At 37.0% G+C, this 19,401-nt stretch overlaps 1 protein-coding gene across 3 annotated transcripts in view; it reads right to left on the bottom strand.

Annotated features, from left to right (window-relative positions):
- The window catches only part of GLRA2 (glycine receptor alpha 2), a 211,339-nt gene extending 193,981 nt beyond the window's left edge, over positions 1-17,358 (bottom strand). The window contains exons 1-3 of one of the 3 annotated variants that reach the window (XM_027534633.1): positions 17,126-17,358; positions 16,516-16,694; positions 14,282-14,415 (exon numbers count right to left, since the gene is read on the bottom strand). In XM_027534633.1, the coding sequence (XP_027390434.1) occupies positions 14,282-14,415; positions 16,516-16,583 (202 nt within the window). In that variant the 5' untranslated portion in view covers positions 16,584-16,694; positions 17,126-17,358. The other 2 variants (XM_027534635.1, XM_027534634.1) reach the window with 2 other exon arrangements.
- Positions 17,359-19,401: the final 2,043 nt, after the last annotated feature.

The following is a 19,401-nucleotide window of genomic DNA, read 5'->3' as shown; positions in this document are numbered from 1 at the left end:
GCTCTCTTATCTCTAGTCAGAACAACTCTGGGGTATATCTTACACTTCAGAGTTCCCTTGAGGGATCAGGTCACACTCACCGACTATTGGGCTTGGCTTTAAATCATGCTCTTAACTGGGTTTTTACCACCCGTTGTTGTCTAATTTCATCACTCTCTTATATGTCTCCCTTGCTCAGTTGTCCTTAATAAATCACTTCCACACAGCATCTGCTTCTCAGAAACCCAACCTCAAACAGATGTAGTCTAAACTCTAACCGTGAAAACCCCAGTAAGCCATGTACAGGTGTATAGACTTTATCTGGAAGTGATGAGAAGTCCCAGGAGAGTTTTAAGAGTCATGGAAGGGTCTAGAAATTCAAGGATACTAGTATTTTGAGCTCTTTACTCCCTCAAATGACAGTTCAGCTTGCTTTTCCTATGCATTCAGATAGAGACATAGCCAATCAGGCACCCCAGAGCAGCTGCACTATGGATTTTCTAAAAAAAGTATAAGAGTTTATTTCTGATCTTAGCTTTCCTTAAGAATCTATTTATTATTCATGCTATAATTCTTTGCTTTATTTGCACCTGCCACATCTCCCTCAAAAGTCTGTGACTTTTTTCAGAGGCATTATTCTGTGATTTATATGGAATTTTGCATGATGTCACTAATGGATACTTTTTGTTAATACCTTCAACTGCTTTGCTTCATCACTGAAGCAGATAATTTATTCTGACATGTATGTGGAAAGTTAGACACTGAGGTGATACTTGCTTCCTTGAGACTTTACATATGCAGTTTATTGTGGCAGATGTTATTAGCATCTGGTTTCAGATTCTTATGTAATAATTATGCTCTTTCAATGTATGGAGGAGTGAGGAAGGTCTCATGGTAAAGGACACATAACTCAGTCATGGACACCTCACATGTTCATCCACTTCCACTGAGTTCTTCAAAGATTCCTTCACACAAGCCATATTGCTGTTAATTGTACATTGACATCTCTTAAATGAATACAGTTGAGGCAAATGGGTGCTAAAGAAGCCTTTTCACCCAGGGGCTCATGCAAGCCCAGTTTGCCATAGGCAGGAAATAAAAAATGTGTATGTGTGTGTGTCTGTGTGTGTATGTGATTATGCCATTTGCAAAGTCTTGTTGACAAGTAGAAATGTGGAATTTTTCCCCTTGAGATAAGTGTATTCTCTTGCTGAGGAAATTCTTTTTTTATGGGCTTTGGGATATTTGCCCCAAGTCAGAGATTTATACATTTTGCTGAAAGCCCTCCATGTTACAAACTTGGTTGGCATCAAATCTGTGGAACAGGAAGCTGCCTGCTGAGTTTTAAGTGGGAATATTTGCTCTGAAGATTTGAATAAAGGATGAGCTTAAATGAGGCATATGTGCACAATAAACAAATGTGAATATCGGAAATGTAGGTGCTTGGGGGAAATAAAAGGAATACATATCCCAGACTGTGGGTAATTCCTCCTATTTCGAACTAGAGAAACATGTCTGATAATATAGGATTAGTCTAGCAAGGGTCAGGTCAAGTATGCCACTGGTCACAGAGAGGTCACTAACTCAAGAAAATAAAATAGGAATATTCCAGAGAAAATAAATGCTGAGTAGTATAGCAACCTTATTGTTAACAAGCTATGACCTCAAATTTTAGAGAGAACAAGCAGAGTGGCATTTTATCTATTAAAAAAACACCTTCCTGAAAAAAATAGAAATTGTGGTGCCAGGGCTTTCTATTCACAAGGTGTGGCATTGGACCTCTGTGACATTTCTTTTCAAACAGAGATGATCTCTTCTTAAATTTTTATACTTTGAGAAGACACTACATACATCATTTTACTATCAAGTTTCAGAAAATACTAGGGAAAATGTTATCCGTATCTTCATATCCCATGACTTCTATAACTAGGATTCAGCAAAGCCATCTCCTCATCCCCCAGTATAATGCCACTATCTGCCTCCTAGAAATGTAGAAGCTGCATTGATACTGGAAGCAAATGATAGCAATGAATCTGAGTTAGGCACTCAGGCTATATGATACAAAATCTGAAGACAGAGCAAGCAAGCTGTGTGTGTGCTAAATCACTTCTTTATACTTCATCTTCACTCAGTTCCTCTGCTAGGTCCAATTTATACCAACCTTCAATGACCAGTAAAGCTGAAAAATTGCTAGTTGCTCAGTCGTTTCTGACTCTTTGCAACCCCATGGACTATACAGTCCATGGAATTCTCCAGGCCAGAATACTGGAGTAGGTAGCCTTTCCCTTCTCCAGGAGATCTTCCCAACCCACGGATCAAACCCAGGTCTCCCGCATTGCAGGCGGATTCTTAACCAGCTGAGCCACAAGGGAAGCCCAAGAATACTGGAATGGGTAGCCTACCCCTTGTCCAGTGGATCTTCCCAACACAGAAATCAAACCGGGGTCTCCTGCATTGCAGGTGGATTTTTTACCAACTGAGCTATGAGGGAAGCCCTCAATGACCAGAAAAGCTGAAAAATTGCTGTTCCATTATCTGTGGGTTGTACAGTGGAATATCAGCACCAATGCCATTACATGGATACCTTGAAGCAATGTTTCAAATAAGGGGCTTGTTTGCTATAGAATGTGTAGCAGTTCCATCATCAATGTGTCTTCATCTACTGTATGAGATACAGTTGACCCTTGAACAAGATGAGTTTGAACTATATGGACCCACTTATATGCAATATTTTTTCAATAAAAGCCTACTAGTGGTATACAACCCACTCTCTTTGGTTGAATCCACCCATGCAGAACTTGAATAACAGAGGGCCCACTGTAAAGTTACACATTGACTTTCAACTGCTGGGATTTGGCACCCCAGCCCCACATTGTTCAAGAGTCAATTGTAAATGATGTGGATCAGGAGCCATTCAGGCTAAGGGAGCTTTAGTATTGGGCTTCCCTGGTGGCTTAATGGTAAAGAATCCACCTGCCAATGCAAGAAATGTGAGTTCCATCCCTGGATTGGGAAGATCCCCTGGAGTATGAAATGGCAACCCACTGCAGTATTCTTGCCTGGAAAATTCCATGAACAGAGGAGCCTGGCGGTCGCAGAGTCAGATATGCCTGAGCACACATGCACAGGTTTAGTATTTTCCCACCCCCTACTTTGTTTTCCAAATTTTACTAAGACCTTGAAATAAGAAACAGGAAGAAAAAAATCAGTTGTTTATTTGACAAATTCAGAGAAAGTATAAGGGAAGAACTAGTAATTAAAAACTTTTATATATAGGTAACTCTTTTCTCAAGACATTTAGTGATATTTCAAAGACATTTCTCTTTCTGCATCTATCTTCTTTGAAAACAATTTTCAATAGTTCTTCCTGGGAATTTATATCTAACTACATGAAGCATCCGGAGAAGGCAATGGCACCCCACTCCAGTACTTTTGCCTAGAAAATCCCATGGATGGAGGAGCCGGGTAGGCTGCAGTCCATGGGGTCGCTAGAGTCGGACACGACTGAGCGACTTCACTTTCACTTTTCACTTTGATGCATCGGAGAAGGAAATGGCAACCCACACCAGTGTTCTTGCCTGGAGAATCCCAGGGACGGGAAGCCTGGTGGGCTGCCATCTATGGGTCGCACAGAGTTGGACACGACTGAAGTGATTTAGCAGCAGCAGCAGCAGCACATGAAGCATCAATTTTGAGCAGACCAACTTAGAATATATTTTAGTACTATGAATACCTTAACCCTAAATCTACACACATTGAGATAAATACTGCATAATTTCAATTGTTAAAAGAAGTTTTTTTATAGTATGCATTCAAATTTTTTTAATTTCAAAGAAGTAATAGGGAAAAAAATTCTTAACAAACAGTGGAATGGAAATCATACGAGATTTATTCATCTTGGAAAACTGCCTGAAAGAGAATGGCAATCCAAAAGGAAATTTTCCATGTAGCCATGAAATTTTGTTATGTTCTGCTGAAAAAAAAGTCTTTAGTTCAAGGTTAAAGGTCACTTATTTAAGTGTATATTTGTCACTCAGCATTTAAGAATCATAAAGACTAAAACAGAAGGTGATTATCAGATCAAAGTATTTTGCTGTACTGACTAATGTCTTTTCTTTTGTTTTCAATGTTTGTTTTTTCAAAATGCTACTGTTTGCTTATTTATTCATGTAAATGAAGCAGGAGATAAATAGTCTGCAATAATAATCTAACTTGTATCGTAATTCTCTTGTGGCATCGGAATGCTAATGTTGACCATGTATCAAAACAAAAGCCATGTTTACTGAATTCTGGGGCCTTCCTACTCTTATGAATATTATCTTTCTAGCAGATAATCACATTTTATATATATATATATATGTAGGTTTCCCATCAGCAGCAGCTATTTTCATGTTAAAAAAAATTTCAGTTGGTCCCATAGTTTTTACCAAGACCACATTTTCCAAAGTACAGTCTGTAAAACACTAGTTCCTGAGAATGTTACTCATTTAAGGAATCTATGATCAAATAAGTGAAGGATAAGCCCTTGTGTTACAAATAAAAGTTTTTAAAATATTTATTTGTATATTTTTACTGTAGCTTTTTTTCAAAACATTTTAACATGCTAATGAATATTAGAGTCTCTTAGAGGATGTTTTGCAGAATTTCCATTCTTATTTTACATTTTAAACCTTATATCTGAGAACATTTCATGGAACTAGTGTCTTGAGAAACATCTTTGACCAGATGCTGAACTAAAGAAACACGATAGCTACTTTTCCTAGAAGCAGCCTCTGTACATGAATTTGCTACATGCAAACCTTTTAAGAGCAAGAAAAAAAGTTGTGAATGGCTGATTCCTTCACTAATCCTCTTGGAAGCTTCCAGAGTCTTCTGGAGAATAATGATCATCCTTGAAGTATTGCGAGTTGAAATAAGATATAAGCAACTGTAAAGAATTCTGGGCAGAACAATTTCTCAGAGACCAGTTCTCTGGGAAGATTGGTTGCATCCAAGCTCTTCTGTGGGTGAATCAATAATTTAGAAAGGGACATACTCAAAAATATTCACTTAGACTGTAAAGACTAGGGACTATCCAAATTAGAAGTGAAACAGACATCTTGGTCCAAGTCTTTTATTTTGGAGATGACAAGAATTAATCCCAGAGAGGTTGGGTGGCAATGCTCTAGGTCACAGCAGGCAAAACTGTAATTAAAACAAGGCATCATGAGTCTCAGTTTAGATTTTTTTTCTTGTAGGATGTCCCCCACCTTTATTTGGTAAGGCAATACTGGCACACAGTATCTTGGGGAAAAATACTATAAGGAAGATATTATTCTTCAGCTACGGGAGCAAAATTTCTCACTCTGGACCTGTAGTTCTTAAACTATAGGGAGTAATGAATTTGTTAAAGTGGGTGTTTAAACATCCCATCATTCGTTGATTCTAGAGAGGTAGAGTTGGAAAGGTGGGACCAGCCATGTGCCCTTTTAACAGTACTCACAGGGCTCTAAAGCAGGTGTTCTGAAAAGCGTGGTTTGAGAAACACATCTGACTGGTTGCCAGTTTGGTTTAGCATTAAATCCTAAGTCATTTGACTTGGCATACTCTATAAAACATTCACGTATTAAAACCACAGTTAATTCAAAAGAAAAAGTAGAATATGAGAAATTCACTGTGAGAACTCCAGTATATGTATAAATTATCCTGAATTATCATCCTACTGGGGTTGTTACAGTGTGGTTTACCAAATGTGTGTATCCTTCACTTTTCAGACTTGGAGATTCAAAGCTAAATAAACAGACTCCTTGTTTTCTGAATACATTTAAGGGGGAAGGGTGCTTTATCTATTGCTAAGAGAAAGCCTGATAAAAGAAATCTCAGCTGCCTTGTCGGGCGTGAATTTGTTCTTAGAAACCCACATCTTGAAGTATTTAAATGTAAATAAATCAGAAGAAGATAGATTATATTATCTTCTATGTACACTTGGGTTTTAAAAGTGAAAGAAAAATTAGGTGGTAAAGTGGTTCTGAGGTTTTCCTAAAGTAGTTAGAATTGCCATGATAAGTAGCTGTATTTCAGGTGCAGTAATCAAACCAACCAAGAGTGGAAAACAAGCAACTGTCCCTTAGACCCACCATTTCCTCAGAATACACACTTCTCTGCCCCTAGGCATCTAACACTTCTTCTTCAGCTCTGTACAGACAGAAGAGCAAGGAGGAAAGGCTGTGTCTCAGAAATGCTGCCCCAAGAGACTTGGCATTTAAATCTTGTGCTTCAAATCTAAGCCCACAACACATTCCAGCGTGGGAAGCCTGGGGCAGGGGAGGGGGGCGGATTACTGAGGGGCAAACACAACAATATTAGCAAACATATAAACATGTCAAATCAGAGAGAAAGGAAACAATATTAATTATTTTTGTATATTCCACAGGAAGACCTCTCTCTCCTCCCTTTTTCCCTCTTTGCCACCACCCCTTTGCGCCTCTTTAACTCATCTGTTTAGGAAATAGAACTATCACGTTCCATTATCTTCCTCTCTCTTCTCTGCTTTTGGAGGTATCATGTATCTATCGGGATAATATGTCCAGGTGGCATCCCGTTTTCATTTCCATCCTTTCCCGAGAGTGACAAAGGAAGGCTTATTAAACCTATTGTCAGTTTGGGAACTGTCTGTCTGGTCACCCGAAGTTGAAGGGTGGCTTTGCTCATAAGCTGACTTCATGCTGATTACCTTCCACTCCCCACCCATCTCAAGATTCTGTCTTCTCTTTTTTGTTCTTCTCTGTACTCTGGGAAGCTGACCTTCTGGGTTTGCATCATTGAGCTCCCTTGCCTTCAGACTTCTAGTTGGATTTGGCCAACGAGAGGGTCCACAAGAAAATGGAATGCAGGAGGAGAGTGAGGTCAGAATATTTATCCACAGCTTCCTCCTTGCTAAGCCAGCACATACTGGCTCCATTGCGCCTTCGATCTCACTGCGTGGCTTCTCTTTCGAGCCACTTTCTCGAGGTTCTGGCAGCTACTCCCTTTCTTGCCTCTTCAGGTCTACTGTTGACAGTCCCAGAGTACTACATTCTCCCTTTAGGGATTGGTTTTTTCCAAACTCTCCCACACCCAGTTGGAATGTGCCGTCTCTTTCCTGCAAAGATCCTGGATGGTACAGCATTAAACTTACAAATTATATTCCAGCTTTTACAAAAGTGAGAACTGACATTTAAAAGCTTAACTTTCTGTTTACCACTGTATACTTAGCAAGGAACATGGTTCCTGGCACATAGATACTGCTCACTGCTTATTTATTAAAGGAATAAACAAAAGAATTGTGTGTTTAGATAGAAATATAAAGATGGAAAACCTTTACATGTAATTTTTTGTGCTCCCTTGCTGCAAATTTATTCTGTTGCTTTGACAATGCATGGGCAGGTGTAGCTTATTTTTCCTCAAGAAAGTATGAGCCATCTCCCAACAGAAAAAAAAAATAGAAAACAAGACTTATTCAGTCACATTCATGGTAACTGCCTATTCGGTTTCCACATTTTGACGTGACCCGGGATTTGATTTTTCCCTCTTGGATGGATATGTTAATGGAACAGAGCCACCGTTTTGTGTACTCATGTACTTTATAAAGGAGTGGAGGGTGCATAAGCCAGGACATGAGTCAGAGAGAGTGTCCAGTTTCCCTCTTGTACTTGCCCCCGACCACATTTGGTTGGCTAGCCAGACTAGAACTCCAAAATGGAGATCTAGTTACTTTATTCCTACAGGTCCTTCACAGTTAAGAACACCAGTTTAGAGACCTATTCTTTTTACTCATGTCCCTCTTGTAGTGAGCTTCACATGGCTTAAAGTATCTGCAATCAGTGACAAGTGTTCAGAGTAGTCCTCTCAAGAAAAAAGTCAATGAGAAAACGTTGCCTCCTACAGTCAAGACAGCCTCTTAGGTGTTAACTCCGAGGAGAACACAGAATGCTTCCAAAGACCTTATAATGAGGCTTAATCAACTATATTTTCATTTTTAAGACCAAACATGTCTGATCCAACAGCACCAAGAACAAGGTGATAACTATTTTTCTCTAAACCTGATTATATCAACTAGACACATTATAATGTCCACATTTTAAGTACTGAGACACCCTGATATATATGCCATTATTTCTTAAAACAAGGTCTCAGATTATCAACAAAATGGACTGATTGTTCTTCAGCATGGGGAGTAACAGAAAGCACTATAGAACTCAGGATAAAATGTTTAGGCTCTTTCAATAATGAAAATTAAGGATATGAAGTCACACAGAATCAACCAAGGAGCAATACATTCTCAAAAACTAAATTATGGGCTTCCATTTCCAGTGCTCTTAACCTGCCATGTTGCAGAGACTAAATGTTCTGTTTAAAATACTTATTCTAAAATTGGAAATCAATTCAGCACGTTTGTGCAGTGACCCTTGCAACTGCAGTAACTGGACAAGAAAATACATCAGAAAGGACAGTCACATATCTTGCATCAAATTCATCAGAGTCCTTTCTAGACCAAGCAAAATTGGTTCTATGTCTTTTACTTGGTTCATTTAAAAAATGAATCTAAGAAAATAATAAAGGATAAGATTTGAATAAAGATTTGATAAAGATAATTCCTTCACACAAATGGCTCCCTCTTTGTTTCATATTTAGGAATATGCAATAGCCCTCTCAGGTTGAAAATATTCCCACTGGACTAGTAAAAAAAAGAACCAGCTGAGACATATGACATCTACATCCTGGTTACTGTGGTAGGACTCTAAAATGCTAGAACTTCTTTGACTCTTTTTTTTCCCCCATTTAAAACAAATTCAAACAACTTTTAAGGACCCAATCACCATGAAGGGTAAGTTTTGAGAATACATAGTCAGTGTCAGTTATAAAAGAGAAATGGAAGACTGGTAATAATAATACAAATTACTTGTTATAATTTTAATAGTTAGAAGCAAAGCATTCAGATTTATGATTTCTTTGGATGTTCAGAACAACCCAAATGAGGCGAGCAAAGTCAGAATAAAACCTGAGTCACAGAGAGATGGAGACATCTCTTCTCCAAAGTGGCTGAACCAGGACATGTACCTGGGTTTTCTGGATCCAAGTCCAAGACCCCTCCCACTCTACTACTCTGTCACCATGGAATGGAAGACATACTTCAATAAATGAACTTATACTTTGGAGTAGACATTGCCTGAGTGTGTTAGAATACTGTAGATGCCTCCTTCTTGATGTTACCTCAAATTCCTGACAAGCACCTTGGAGGCCCATACTGCTGCTGCTGCTAAGTCGCTTTAGTCGTGTCCGACTTTGTGCGACCCGACCCCGTGGATGGCAGCCCACCAGCCTCCCCCGTCCCTGGGATTCTCCAGGCAAGAACACTGGAGTGGGTTGCCATTTCCTTCTCCAATGCATGAAAGTGAAAAGTGAAAGTGAACTCGCTCAGTCGTGTCTGACTCCCAGCGACCCCGTGGACTGCAGCCTACCAGGCTCCTCTATCCATGGGATTTTTCAGGCAAGAGTACTGGAGTGGGGTGCCATTGCCTTCTCTGGGTAGTATATACAAATGAAGCTAAACTAAATTGTGACACGGCTAGTAGATTTTGGATATTCAAAAATCTTCATGTACATCATACCTGAATAAAACTATCATATATAAATTTCTCTTTGATACAGCCAGACTTTCCTTTCAGTAACCAGTTCCCCCTTTTATCTCCTGTTGTGTGATTCTAATATGGCTGTACCCTTTTAGGTGTCTGAAGGTTTTGATTGCTTTCTGCATTCAAGTCAAATACTTCTGCAAAAAATATTTCTGATGCTTGTAAGCATTCTATTCTTTTTCTCAGAATCCATGGTAATATCTGATGCCTGCATCTACCAGGGTGATCAAAGAAATGATTGTGCTAGGGCTTCATTACCACCATCTGAGAGAATCACTCTTTCCAAGTGTCCCTGCTGGACATTTATGCTCAGGCCATGCCCTACAGGGGTTGATAAGCACAACACATGATGTGAGCTCCTGTTGGCTACAGACAAGAGACTTTTCAAGGGGAGAAACCTGAAGACCTCGAGGTTTTTGGAAGTGAATCTGTTTCTTACTTGCATCTGAAACACCTTTTGAGCTGATAACTCCTTGGGAAATAAAGGAAACCATATTGCATGCAAATGTAGGTTTTAATGTCACACATCACACTTTCAAATTTAGGTCTCCAGATATGGGGAAAAAATCAGTGTGCATGGCATGAACAAAAAAGTGGAGGGAATAATTATCTCCTGGCATTATCTATTCCAGATCCTATCCCAAAATGAATGTTCTGGTGAAATGCATTTATTCACATTGGGATGAAACTTAGGATATAACTCTAAGTTAATTTTCTTTTCAAAGAAAATTTCGTTAAAATAGATAAAGGCTTTGTTTCAAAGAGAGAAAATCAGAACTAATGCATTATGCCCAGGTTTGAGCATTTCATTTGGCTTCTTGAAAAGCTTAATGTTTAAAGTGGCATTTTCAAGATACAATAATACTGACAAAGGAATATCTGATAGGATGATGGAATAACACCATGATAAATCAACTGAGAATGAGACAAATCACCCAAGTGGGGAAAAGGGCTTCTCTGTTGACACAGAATCAACATTTACCATGGTTTCAACACAGGTAACTGTGAGTAGATATAGCTTGTGTTTTTATCTGAAGTGAGGATTTTCAAAATTTATGTTTTGACGAGATCTGACCCAAGTCTCTGTGGATCTCATAGATGGAATGCAATTGGCAGCTCTGACTCATGACTTTGTTTATACACTATGCTTCAGCACATCAGAAAAGCTATTTTTTTTTTTTTGATAGTTTCTAAGAATGGCTCTCAATTACAGAGTCTAAGTCTGAATCATTTCTGGCTCCCTTTTCTAGCATACATCCATCTTCCTTTCTTGTATATATGCCCATTATGACATCTTTCAGAGCCCATTAGGGATATGGAATAGACATGAAGTATTTTACTGACTTGAAAGTATGCAGGAAAAATTTCTTCCAATAAGAAAAATTGTGCATATACACTTTTTTTCCCATGCCAGTACATGGCATCAAAGAAAACAGAGACATATGCTGTTATTTCTTACAGCTTCTAGAAAAGCCATTCCCTTTTCCTCAACAGCCCATATTTGGCTTTTGCTTGTATTCTTGTGGTCAGATTTTGCCCTTTTGTATTCTTATTAATCATCATTATTGTTATTTTCAGTATCATTGTCTTCATTGTCACCATGTTTATTGTGATCATAGTTTGGTTTGGGCATTTACAGGGAGTCTATCACTATTCCAGATACAATCACATTTCCTAATCACCTTTCATATCTATCTACTATATAAAATTTCTCATTGATACATTGCTAATCAGCTATAGTAAGTACTATTGTTTTCCTAGTCTCCTTATTGCTACAAGTTCCTTATTATCTATTTTATTTCTTTCTCCTCAACTCAGCTAAAATCATCTTTGCTGGCCACTAGAACCACTGGTAGGTTCCTCAGAAGTTCCCACCCCTTGCCAATATCTGATAGTAACCTATATCTGATAGTAACCTATAATGGAATGTAATCTGCAAAAAAACCTGAATCACTATGCTGTACACCTAAAACTAACAAATACCATGAGTGAATTATACTTCATTTCTTAAAAAGGTTCCCTCCGCCCTCAACTTCTACTACAATTTATTGTAAGCACTAATTTTCAAAAATTGATCTGCATTTTCCTTTCTTTCTTGGTCCTTATTTCCTCATTCTGGAGAAAAGGAGGGTTTCTTTATATATATATATATATATATATATATATATATATATATAAAATAAGGTGTGGTATGGCAATGGGTTGATAAATCATAAATATGCAATAGAACTATATTAGACATATAAACTTCCATGGGAACACTAATGAGGGAAGATCACATCTGTCTAAAATAGTGGGGAATGTTTTACATCCAGGAAAAACCAAAATCCTCACAGTAAAGAGAATTGTGGGAGCTGTTCTATAATTGTTCTGATATAAACAGTCCATCTAAGTAACATTTAGGAAAGAGTATCAGGGTTCATTGAAGTGAGAGTTAAAGGGAAAGGGAGAGAAAAGTCAGTAAAGTTCATTAATGTTAAGAGTCCTAAGTTATATTTACCTATTTCCCTTTGATAAGTCTTTGAAACATCCTGTACTTGGGTCTTTAGGACAGATCTAAAAAATATGGCCATGCTTTGCTATACTTGATATTCTCCTCATTTCTTTATTCTTTAGAATCATGAGAAATGTCATTTCCAAAGAGTGACATCCCCAAAAGAACCAGAAAAAAACGGTGTGAAAAGTATTGCTTATTCTCTGTGGTCACTTAAAGTAGATGCAAAGAACTGACTCACTAGAAAAGATCCTGATGCTGGGAAAGATTGAAGGTGGGAGGAGAAGGGGACGGCAGAAGATGAGATGGTTGGATGGCATCACCGACTCCATGGACATGAGTTTGAGTAAACTCCGGGAGTTGGTGATGGACAGGGAAGCCTGGCGCGCTGCAGTCCATGGAGTCGCAGAGTCAGTCATAGCTGAGCGACTGAACTGAACTGAACTGAACTGAAAGTAGCACTAGCAACATGGGTGTTTGTTTTATTACTCTTTGTACTTTTCTTCCCTTTCAAAAAATTATTTCTGGAAAATAATGTTAATAACTACTATTAAACAGGATTCTCATGAACTTGAAACAGTTCCATCTCTGGTCTTTCTCTATGAAACTTTCCATGAATAGCTTAATAGAAAGTCATCTTTCTTTTTGTTGGAATCCTGTAGTATTTTCTCTGTACTTCCTAATATCTCTTTCTATCTAGTATTATGTATTATATTATTATACATGTATTTGTGTAACATCTGCTCTCTCCACTGAAATTTGTGGTGGTAGCATCCAAACCTGTTACATCTCTCAAGTTTTCAAAGCATGCAGTAGTTTTTTGTATGTAGTTCAGATTAAAAAGTTATTAGATGGCTCAGTGAATAAATGTATGAGTGAGCAGTCTCATTGACAAAGCTGATTCTCAACTAGTTACTCATAGGATTTCATTTCAAATATTGACTTCCAGTAACCATAAAATTAATATGAAATGGGGTGAACATGAAGATTTTTAGGAAAATTGAGCTTTGAACTAAGTTCTGTTGTCTCTTTTTTATATTTAATCTATAAATCAAAATGTTTTGTCAAAAATCTTACATGTTTCTTTAAGTAATGTGCCCTTCACTGGGTATATTCAGAGGTGCAACATTTAAAAAAGGTAGGAATTTAGAATTTAGTTTTCATGCTCATATTTGCCAATAATAAAAATTAATTAACCCTCAAGGAAAGCAATCCAATTAAATAGTTAATAAGCAAAACCAAAGCAATGCATGAATTATGACATAATACCTAGATAGGTTTATCATTTTATAAAATATTATAAATATTTCACACAGCATTATTTTAAATTAAATTACAAAATAAAATGCACTTATTTAAAATATGTTTTAAAATTAAAACATCAAAACAATTCAATAAATAACTGGTTCTTTCTTATTTCAGTATTTTTCTGATTCAGAATAAAAATTAATCAAATATATCAAAAGTAATTTTTGCAGACTATTAATTACATTTTTGTAATGCTAAACATACAAAAACACCAAAGTTTTTGGTTTGTTTCTAATCAAACAAAGACAGTATCCACCATCTTTGACATATGCACTTTACAATTCTATGATCTTCTTTGTTAATTTCTGATAAATAATTTCAAATAAACAATGAGAATGCTTAAACAAGAGGACCCAATAGTTTGTAATATATTCAATTAGAGCCTTTTCTTACAAAGTTTAAAAATGAGGGCTTGAAAGTATATATAATGGCATGTTATATATTGAATTTTAAACTTCATTTTAGGAGTAGGTATTTAAAACCCAAACCAAAGACCTTGGTGTAGTCGTTCATATGAATCACATCCATCATTTGCTCTTATATTCGTTTCTGGTCACACTCCCACTCAAGATAACATAGGGAATGTGGCAATAATCTCAGGTTTTAGTTTTCCTTGTGGAACATAACACAAATGAGGAAAGTTTTTGCAAGTTTATGTGTTTGTGTGCAAACAACACATAAAATTTAAGCTATTAAATCAACTAGTTTGAAAGAATGGGAAAATGAAATGAATACTGTGCTTTTTGTTTTCATTTCATAATAAAAAGTCCTGAAAACTTGTTTTCAGTGTATTCAAGCATCTGGACTTCCCATAGACTTAATTAACATAAGTTTAAGTGGAACCTACCTTTAAAATTTGGCCTGATTCTTGCATCATATCCTGATGTCCTTCCCATTAATTTGTCCAAGAAATCTGAAGGAGATAGGGTCTGTGAAGGTTGTTTTCCAGACCTGGAGTCATGGTCTTTGCAGAAAGCCGCCCTAAACACATCATTAACTCTTTTAGCAACAATTCCATTCTTATCACCTGAGAACTAATGTTCACACAATGTTTGACATTGTGTTTTATAAATATATTTGATATGTTAATAAGAAAAAAATTATAAACTTTTTGGTCAACTTCCTAACTTGTATATGGTCTTGAGGTAACTTTAAGTGGTATAAATCCTGAGTCATATTTCCTAAGTTACCAAACTTTGCCATAAGATGTTTAAGATGACACAGCATGCATAGCTTTAGGTTATACGTTTTATGGATATATAAAGCTCTTTCTAGTGTCATCAGGGAAATAATGATAATTTCTAAAATTTATGTGATTGTCTCCTTTCCCCATGACTTTCAAAATATTCTTCCAGCATTTCAGCCCCTAATGTAAGTCCTCTACATATATATAATAAGATGGGCAGAACAAAGTAAACCGTGAACTAATTATCCCATTGCTTATTTTCTCACCTGCTAGATTCTGTTCCAACTTTCAGCTATTTTCAATGTGTTGTCTAAAAGAAAATCTTCACTTGTAAATTTAACTTCTTTCTAAAATAGGTCAACAGTGAGCATGTCTGTACTTCTATTTTATCATTGTTATTTATATATTAGCATTTAAATTGTTGACTTTCTAGTAAAGTGTTCATGAAAAAGAACTTCTAAATCAGTTTGTCTTTTGCATTGTTAAGACACTAAATGGTAATTGGACAACTTCTCAGATTTCTATTTTCCTTAAAAGGCTTATAAAAAGAGCATATTTGGTTTGTAATGTAATGAATTCTTTCACAATACATAGTTGTTGACTGAATGTTGATTTCTTCGACAAAGTATGTATTTTCAAGCTTTATTTTCAATAGTTTAACAAATAATCTTGTTAATTCTTATCACTAAGAAAATACCACATTCTTGACAGTTTTTCAAAGAAGTAATATTAAATATAAGTGCAAAGATGATACAGACATTTGGTAAAAGTTAAAATTGATACAATCACCTAGAAATACTCACATTCCCATAAGCAGATTCATCTGATTAATCAAGTATTATTTGATTATAATGGTGATGGTGGTGGTGATGAAGATGATGATGATGGTGATTCTAATAAAACCCAGCCTACGATTTTTCTTAATCATAGTAGGAGGTGTGAACCTGAAAGGAACATAGAGGGTTTTCCCAGTACTCATAGCATTATTGCTATATGTTCCATTTCTCTTGGTTCTGTGAAAAAATACCATAAAATTTGGTGAAAATTAAATGAAGAGTCCTATACTTTGTTGTATGAACATCTCTTATCTCTATCTTGTCTCAGAACCTCTTAGCTATTAGGATGGCTATTTCACTTACTGCTAATAATCTGATATTTTGAGGTATCAATTGATTAAATGATTTATAAATTAAGTAGAAAATGCAAGCATGCAAATAATGATTTCTTGCTTATTTTAATTATGCATAGTCCATTTCTCATGCATGGATAAATACAAAGATGTCATATTAATTTTGTTTTGATAGGCAATAACGTTTCTGAATTTATTGAACAGTAGACTACAGTGATAGCATGAGTTTTTAAATGTTTTTGATGTTTCAAGAAATTTCCTGAATTGTAGTTCTCATAGTATGCATCTAGTTATTGAAATACAATAGAAGTCCCAAGTTGGCTAAGAATTTGGGTTCTTTTATATTTTCTATAAAATGAGCATGCTCCTAGCAAATTAATTCAATCAGTTGCACCATATGAAAAGCATTGCATTCAATAATCCCTTTAAATGACTTGCAGAAGAATTTGAAAACAAAAAAATCACCATTATATAGAAATATAAAGAGCATGCAACTCATCAGAGTATCTTAATACCACATTGGCTGTGAAAAAGCATTCAAGTGCATAAAGTAGGATTATGCATCGTAAAACTTGCCTTTGTGAAAATTTACCACCTTCCCACCATAATTAAGCTTTTTAAAAGAACAAAAGAACTCTAACTCTCCTTTATAAAATTAGCATAATATGGTCCAGGACATAGGAAAATAGATAAAAATTACATGGCACATTCTCTTTCAAACAGTTTTCATGTGGAAAATATCAGCATGCAAAGTCGTTTCACCTACCTGAAGTGGTTTGTCTCTAAGAAAAATGCAAACAAGGTTGTCAAAATGCTCACTAGCTGCCGGTTCATTCCTGTATCTGTGATGCTTGTGGAAAATATTCCCGAAATGATTCCAGAAAGAAGCTAGGACAAAGTATCTATTTATTGTCCAGACTCAAAATTTGGCAGGAATCTAGTTTCCTTGAAAATCAAAAAGAGATTTGGGTTTGTACAGTTTGCTGAGAAAAAACAAAAAGTACCAGTACTAGGCATCGTGGTCAGGTCAAACGGGGGCTTAGGACCATCAGTTAACCCAGGAGAGACAAAGCCTTAGAACTGATGGATCCCCAGCTGCTTTTCTTGAATAATAAAAATGCTGCTACCTTAATCACATCACCATGCAAAGGGGGCTGGTGACAATGCCATGCTGGAAGTCGGTTGCAGTGGCTTTTGTTTTATGTCCTTTCTATTTAGCGAATCTCTTTTCTCTAGAAAATGTTCTCTTTTTAAAAGAAGTTGCAAATGAGGGATAAGAAAGGACTCTGCGTGCTAGAGTGGGTAGGAAGAAGAGGGCAAAATTGCTGAGATCCTGTGCTGGAATGAGGGCTACAGAAACGGAGACGTGATCTTACCCAGCCGATAAATTTCAGCACTCGGACAGCTCCTAGCTCTGAAGTGCGCATGTTTCCTTTTTCAGTCGCTTGGGGCGGGGGTCGGGGAGAGGCATTCCAGAGCGGACATGCCTGCTATTTGAAGGCAAGGAGTGACTGGCTGTTCAGCGAAGGGTTGCTGAAGGGGTGCGGTGATGACCAGAGAGGAGCAGAGGTCAGGATAGATGGAGAGGGTGAAGGAGGCTAGGGTCTGAGCTCCTGGAAATGCGAGTCTGTTGGTGGGTGGGCGGGACGGGAGTTTGAGGCAGAAAAAAGAAGGGAATACGATCTAGGCGTGGGAAAAGAAAATTGGGCGAAGCAGAGAACAGAATCGATAGTACTGAAATTACAGTAGGGGAGTGGGTAGTCTACTCCTTACCAGTGGAACCTAGAGGCAAAAGAGGAATCCTGTGCTGAAAGGAGGGGACATTTCCTTGGCATAGAGAAACCCATATGCAGAAAATGATTCTTGAGGATCGATAATTTAATTTATAAGCCCTTTATACCTTCCTCGCCCCTTGAGTGTTTTCATTTGATTTTAGCTACCTGTTCCCAAAGAATCTCTCTACTTCTTTACTAGGGAAAGCCCCTTCGCTGAGCTTTCTTTAGCGGCTCAAAATCCTTGGGCATCCTCTTCAAGTCACGGATTTGTAATAAAGAAAAAACAAAATGGGCCGGCAGGGGGCAGTAGCAATCTTTTCCTGCCCTGGTTAAAGGTTAGACTAGGGCTCCCAGTAAGAGCTGGAGCAAGGAAGGGTGAGACTGCAGGTTGAGTTTCTTCTGCCCATTACAGATGTTAATCACCAGGGATGAGTCATAAAGTATAAATGTTCTTCTCCTAAATTGGCTAAAGAGACAGAAAATAGTGCAAGTTTATAAATCCTGTACAAAAAGCATGACAGGTAACCTTGCTATTTCAAATTAAACTTACAAATATTATTAATAAAAAAGAGGAAGGATAAATAGTTCAGTGTAAGTAATTATCAACTTCTGGCAAGGGGAGATGAAAAATTCATGTTCTGCCATGAGCTGGGTGAGTAACCTACTGTTTGTCTGCAAAATATACTTTGTCCGTCTCCTTGGCACTCCACTGCAGGTCTTAATTTTAAAATAAAATAAGATGATTAATTTTTATTCCATAAATGACTAATATGTGCATGGATAAGTTTAAATATCATAGCAGAGTAACAAGGAATTTTGTGATTTCAAAAAGGAAATTCTAAGAAAAAATGCACATTCTTTTTACCTTTTAATCTTAACATAAATCACGATGGTCTTATTGAAATGCATATTCTGATCTGGTAGGTCTGAGGTGGTGCCTGAGATTCTGCATTTCTAACAAGTTCCTGGCTGATGTTGATGGTGCTGGCCCCACTGATCACACTTTGAGTGGCAATGTTATGTATGCCCTTTTATCAGATTTCTATCTCACCAAGACAGTGAGAATATAGGACCTTTCTTTAGATGAAAAGCAGCAGTGCGCAAGCATTCTGTTTACATACAAAATCAGTTCTTTGAAAGTGTTTTCTTAACTCACAAAACCCAGAAAAACTGATTCAGTTTAAAAGAAAAACAGTCTAGTGTAAAGTGAGACATCCCTGGACTGCAGTTTGAATCTGTTCACTTCCAAATTCATCCACATGGAAACTCTAGACCTGATTTTATCCCTGCAGTCCTGACCCAAAAAATAAAATCAATTCCTGGAAATATATTTCTTCAGTTGGTGCTATGGAAAAATCATACAAGATTTTTTTTGTGCTCAAGATTCTTTCCAAAAGTGAAACTATATATGTAAAAGTATAGGAAAATTATTTATCCAAAAAGCTTTTGAGGTTGTAATGATGCTTCAAGTAATAAAGTCTTTGCCAGTCATTTCTTTCAATGTTAGTAACCGAGAGTAGAGTGAGTAGGGAAACCTGTGACAAAGGGAGACTCTGGCTAGCAGCATGAAATCAAAGTATATATTATTTTAGAGTTGGAGGGAACTTTGGAGAAGACCTAATGTAACCTCCTCATTATACTTCTCAGCTCTCCTCAATTTGGATTCCAGCTCTGTCAATCTATAGAAACGGCTCTCCCTGAGTTTGCCAATGAATTCCTTGTAACTAAGGCCGAAGGATATTTTTTCTGTTGTCATCTTGCTTGACATTTCCATGGCACTTAACATCTCTTTTCCCTTCTTTTATTTAAATTTATATTTATTTCATTGTGGAAAGAGCTCTTTGCTTGAAATTTATTCTCTCAACAGATTTTTTAGT

Source organism: Bos indicus x Bos taurus, chromosome X (assembly GCF_003369695.1).
Source record: "Bos indicus x Bos taurus breed Angus x Brahman F1 hybrid chromosome X, Bos_hybrid_MaternalHap_v2.0, whole genome shotgun sequence".
Classification (NCBI taxonomy): Eukaryota; Metazoa; Chordata; class Mammalia; order Artiodactyla; family Bovidae; genus Bos; species Bos indicus x Bos taurus.
The sequence above is the reverse complement of the archived record's forward strand: the minus strand, read 5'-3'. Positions and strand labels throughout refer to the sequence as shown.